The 5,455-nt window shown below is 45.4% G+C and overlaps 1 protein-coding gene across 1 annotated transcript in view; it reads right to left on the bottom strand.

The window, feature by feature from the left end:
• LOC107104974 (NACHT, LRR and PYD domains-containing protein 3-like) overlaps window positions 1-4,994 on the bottom strand; it is a 9,123-nt gene extending 4,129 nt beyond the window's left edge. The window contains exons 1-4 of the mRNA XM_015405091.1: window positions 4,710-4,994; window positions 2,455-2,749; window positions 582-2,349; window positions 318-491 (exon numbers count right to left, since the gene is read on the bottom strand). Coding sequence (XP_015260577.1) covers window positions 318-491; window positions 582-2,349; window positions 2,455-2,749; window positions 4,710-4,721 — 2,249 coding nt within the window. The 5' untranslated portion in view covers window positions 4,722-4,994. The remainder of the gene's footprint in view (window positions 1-317; window positions 492-581; window positions 2,350-2,454; window positions 2,750-4,709) is intronic.
• Between the last annotated feature and the right edge of the window lie 461 nt (window positions 4,995-5,455).

Here is a 5,455-nt window from a genome sequence, read left to right as displayed (position 1 = left end):
AAGTTAACCACTAGCCTATGCAATGAGATGGGCCTATTCATTTTATTCTAAGTTAAAGTAATCTACTGATTCTATGAACAGCCAGCTTTCGTCAAAGTGATTAATTTATCTTTATTTCTAAAACACCAGGTGGGGCCATAGATGGATGGAGACTTTGGATTTCACTTTTGGTAATGATGCAGACCAAAACACTGGATACGGATCTGAGGTTGACAACGCTGCGACTAAAAATGGACAAAGCAAAACTTTGTACTGTGGTGTGAGATTATTACCGCTGCATGAACTTCATGAATGGAGTAGTTAACCTTCATCCTGACCTGAGAACTTCAAGGGAACAGTTTGGACTTTCCAGTCCCTCTGCCAGCTGCCGGATTCCACCGTCGCCCAGGTTGTTGTAGCTCAGGTCCAGCTCTTTGAGGATGGAGTTCTGGGAGCTGAGGATCCCGTTCAGAGCACTGATACCTCTCTCTGACAGCTCGCACGCACTCAAACTGAAAAGGTAGAGAGACAAACAATCAGTTCTTGAACCTTGATTGTGTTTGAAGTAACTGATGAAGAAAATGTGCAGATGTGTCTGTTACCAGGCTCTCTTTGCATTTCGGGCCACTGGAATCAGCCGCATGAAGGCTTCCTCTGAAGAGGTGTAGTTCTTCAGGTCAAACATATCGATTTCATTTTGTGACAGTAAGATAAAGACCAGGGCAGCCCAATGACTGTTAGACAAACAGTCCACAGTAAGACGTCCTGAAGCCATGAACCTTTGGATCTCCTCCACCAGTGAATTATCATTAAGTTCATTAAGGCAGTGCAGCAGATTGATGCTATGTTCTGTAGAGAGATCATTGTCAAGCTTCTCCTTGATATATTTGATGGCGTCCTCGATGGCCTTGGTGTCGTTTTCGGGTTTTTTCACCAGGCCCTTTAACAGACTCTGACTGGATGGCAGCAGTAGGCCCATGAGAAAACGTAGAAACATGTCAAGTTCTCCGTTTGGACTTTGCAAAGCTTTGTCCACTGCAGTGTGATGGGGATTCGATTTACGCCTCCCTAGGACACCCATCCAAGAGGACTGTGCTTCATCGAGGACATTGACCTGCGTGTTGGTGAAGGTGAGATGAACATACAGAGCAGCAAGGAACTCCTGGACACTCAGATGGGTGAAGCAGCACACCTTGGCCTGGTCACTGACATCCTCGTCTTTAAAGATCTCTGGAAATATGCCTGTGTATACCGACACTGACTTGGTAGTGATGCCAGACCCTTTAAGCTCGGAGTCATAAAATACAAGGTTGCCTTTTTGCAGCTGCTCAAAGGCCAGTTTTCCCAGAGTCAGGATCTTATCCTTGCTGGACTGGTTCCACTGTATCTCTGCCTCTGTCACTGCCTTCTGTCTGAACTGGACCTGCAGGAAGTTGATGTAGAGCTCAGTAACGGTCTTTGGGAGTTCTTCTTTCTCTTTGTGTTTCAGCAGGTCTTCTAGAACTGTAGCGGTGATCCAACAGCAGATTGGCATTTGGCACAAGGTGTTGAGGCTTTGGGAGGCGCTGACATACGGCATGATTTTGCTGTGAATGTTTTGGTCTCCACATTTCTTCCTGAAGTACAGCAGCTTCTGGGCCTGGTTGAACCCGGTGACTTCGGTCACCAAGTCGATACATTCAGCAGGGATTTGACTGGCAGCCGCAGGTCGTGAGGTTATCCAGATGTGGGCATTGGGGAGCAGGTTTCCCTTGATGATATTAGTCACCAATACGTCCACTGAAGCCTTCTCCTTAATGTCACTCACTTTTTTGCTAAGACGGAAGTCCAGCTGAAGTCGGCTCTCATCCAGACCATCAAGGATGAAAATAACCTTAAATTCACCAAACTTAGAGATTTCTGCTTCTTTTGTTTCGGCAAAGAAATGATGGATAAGCTCAACCAAACTGAGGGATTTCTTCATAGCACTCAGTGCCTTGAAGCTGAAGGGAAATATGAAATGGAATTCATTGTTGGTTTTTTCTTCAGCCCAGTTGAGTGTGAACTTCTGCGTCAGAGCGGTTTTTCCAATGCCAGCGACTCCAATGGTCAGCACCGTTCTCGCTGTTTTGTTTTCTCCAAGCCGATCTCTGAAGATGGAGTCGTAACCAACTGTTTTTTCTACCTTGGTTAGTTTTCTGGATGCAGATTCGATGTACCTGATTCCCTGTTCTGAGCTGAACTCTTTGTTCTCCTTTACTGCCAAGTTCATTTCTATGTAGATTTCCTCTTTCGCTTTAGATTTTCGGCCCTTCTGGGTTTTTTCCACTGAACCCATAAGCTCTCTTAAAAGTCTGGACTTGAGATTTTGCTGGCACTCTGCAAAATCCTCTAAAGGAGGCAATAAGAGATAAAATCAATAAGATTAGGTTCTGCTAAATGAAAACGTTGATAAAGCATCTGCATGTCCAGTGATTGATCTTCCAGGTGTCTTACCAGAAACCTCCTCCCCGTTTTGGCCAACCAGACCTTGCACCAGGTCGTTACGGTCAAGCTTCTTTAAGATCTTTTTGGTCACCTGCAGAGTGCTTTCACAGTAGGTCTGTAGCATCTGATCCACCATGTCGGTCCGATCCGCTTTATCGATTTTGCTCTTTGGGATTATTGGGAAGCCTCCCAAAGTTTCAGGCTTCTGCAAATACCACTTAAACTCTTTCAACTCATTGTCTCCCAGGTCCTTCAGCGCTCGCAGGACCAACTCCTCAGATAGTGGGACAGCAATCTTGTTCCCCTGTGAAAAGGGTGAAAAGTTTTATGTTGAATAACTCTAACTGAAGATGTCTGTAGATCTTTGAACATTTGCATTGACATAAATAGACTCTGCACCGTAACCAGATCTGACTAAATGTGTTTATTGCAGATCTACAGAACCAAGAGAAGAACTTGATCACCATCCGTCTCTAAAGGTGAAATGTAGTAAATATTAGGCTACGTTCACCCAGCAGGCTGCAGTGACCCAAATCCAGTTTTTTTCTTGCCCGTGTGCGACCTGTATCTGATCTTTTCATGACAGTCTGAAAAACACAGATCTAATTTTTTGGAATAAGACCCAGGCCAATTGGCTCTGTGGTCCTGAATCTGATAATAACCGGATCTTTTATCTGACCTGACCTGAAAAGGTCACTATTCTGTTTTTTTATACGCAGAAGCAGGAAGGAAAACAACAACTATGGTGGACGATAGCGTGGAAACCAGTTTTTGTTTTTAACCTTCATGAAAAACTGTGTTGTTAATGAACTGGCTGAGGTTGGGATAAGAAATTAAAGATCACTAAATGCGCTCCAGTGCTAACATCCATGTTTACTTCCGTAAAGTTAAGACAGGAGGTCACATACAAGTCGCTTATATTTGGAAATGGGAATATGGTTCATCATTGTCTCCAGCTGCGTTTCCCCTACCTCAGTCCCTCCACTCATTCTCCTGGCTTCATATCCTGCTCTCCAACTCAAAAGCAGTGCCAGATTATCGAAAGCCTTCGTGTGGGTAAATGTCCAGAGTAGTTCCCCACCAGGCGCTACTCCTACATCTGGAGCCCACATAGAGCTCACTGAACCAAACTGCTTTCAGCTCCTTCAGGTCACTGCTGAGGCCAAGAAATGTGACTTTCTAATGAATGTCTTCCCATGGCTTAGTAGTCCCTCCAACCCAAGTTAGAAGGGTTTCTTGTCAAGGTCTCCTCTAACTGGCCCACTCCCTCTATGCAGAACTATCGCCCGGTCAGCTCTCCCCTTCATGCTTAAAGTCTGACCCCTGACCCAGAGAGGTCGATGCACCCAGAGCTGAGGCATGTGCAGTCCTCAAAGATCTCCTGAAGGTGTTTGCGTTTTTCTCCCCCTTTCTCCAGAACCTGGTCCTCAGCAGAATAAGACTACTGCATGGGAAACTGAGGACTTCTGTCTCTAAAGTTTGCCTTGGAGAAGTGGAGACACTGGTAGGAATGGGCTAAGGAGCCAGTTGGACGGATTACAAGAACCAAGAAGGGAAAACTGGACCGTCTGGACCAGTGATGGGAAACAATCACCATCCTGGACTCGGTCAGACTGGTTGTCACCATGTTGGACCTGCAGGAAGGTCAGAATCGTTTCTATTATCGTAATGCAGGGCCATCCATTGTTTAAGCTGTAAATTATTAACCAGAAGAGCAACATCCTTGCAATCACTTTCTGATTGGTGCGGAGATGAAGGAATAGTTACGCACAAAGAGCTGGAATTCAAGAATCTGTCATCAAGTCAAAGCAAAACTGAATCCCTCATAGTTTTACCAGGCAGAGAGCCAAAGCAGAAAACTTGCGGCGCTGCACCGTTTCCCCCTTTGATCTCTGAGAGGCTTTTTATCTGAACCAGCTGCTGAATGCGATGCTAAGAGGTCCGGTAACCGGAGAATGAGCCTCCTCTGGTTTCTAAAGGGAAAACCATCCTGGGATCCAACGGTAGAAAACATCTGCAAACATTCCTGAAACCTACAGGAACTCATTTATTCAGCTGGACAGATGGAGAGGAACCAACATCTCCATGGAAGACTGACGCTTTTATGTGGAATCAGGAAAAGAAGAACAGCTGAGCTCAGGAGAGAAAAGGAGAAGGAAGCTACTGAACCATCAACACTCAAGATCTTCTTCTCCACTGAAACGGTCACATTCAGAGAATCATCATCCTCATCATCATCATCATCAGGCAGAACCTGCTCCTACCTTCTTGCTCATCTTCCCTCAGCTGCAGAACATTCAGCTCCTCCAGAGTCCAGAGCGTCTGTGGTTCCTTCGCCGACTTTTACAAACTCATATCCTCGGGATTCGCTGCGTCGCCGTAACGATGGGAGGGCCTTAGCTGGAGGCGGAGCCTCAGGTGGTTTTAGAGCATCTTGAATTGCATAAAACCAAATCATGAGACATGAAGATGTTTTACACTTATTCTGATCAGCCTAAACGTTTCTGGCAGAACTTCTCAGGACATCATTGTTGGACTTCTTTACGGGTCCAGATGGGTTCTGTTCTCCCTGGATCCATGATTCCTCCTCTGCTGCTGATCCTTCTCCCCCAGAGCAGAAGGCGTGTCCTTCTGTCTGCAGGCAGTTACTATCATGTTGTTTTCTGTGGAAGCTGGTGGCTCCTTCCCCTCAGATGATGAACCGCCTGCAGTTATTAGCTTTCAGTTTTCCCTCCGGTTAGCGAGCTTTTTATTCCAGCAACACATTCCACTACGATCAGAAGAATTTGATCAACAAAGCTGCTGTCGCTCAAAGTCTGCGCCTCACAGGTGATCAGTTCAGATATTTACACTGTGAATCACACAGATAATCTGCATTTACTGAACCCAGAGGAGCCTAAATAAGGCCTTAATTTGCATTTAAAGATTAAATATTATAGAATGAGATGAATTTATGCCATAAAGGAAGATCTCAGCCTGACTGGACTCAAGAAGATCAAGTAATCGTTTC

The sequence above is a fragment of the Cyprinodon variegatus genome, unplaced genomic scaffold (genome assembly GCF_000732505.1).
Source record: "Cyprinodon variegatus isolate N-32 unplaced genomic scaffold, C_variegatus-1.0 Scaffold1982, whole genome shotgun sequence".
In the NCBI taxonomy this organism is placed as follows: Eukaryota; Metazoa; Chordata; class Actinopteri; order Cyprinodontiformes; family Cyprinodontidae; genus Cyprinodon; species Cyprinodon variegatus.
This window is presented reverse-complemented; position numbering and strand designations above follow the sequence as displayed.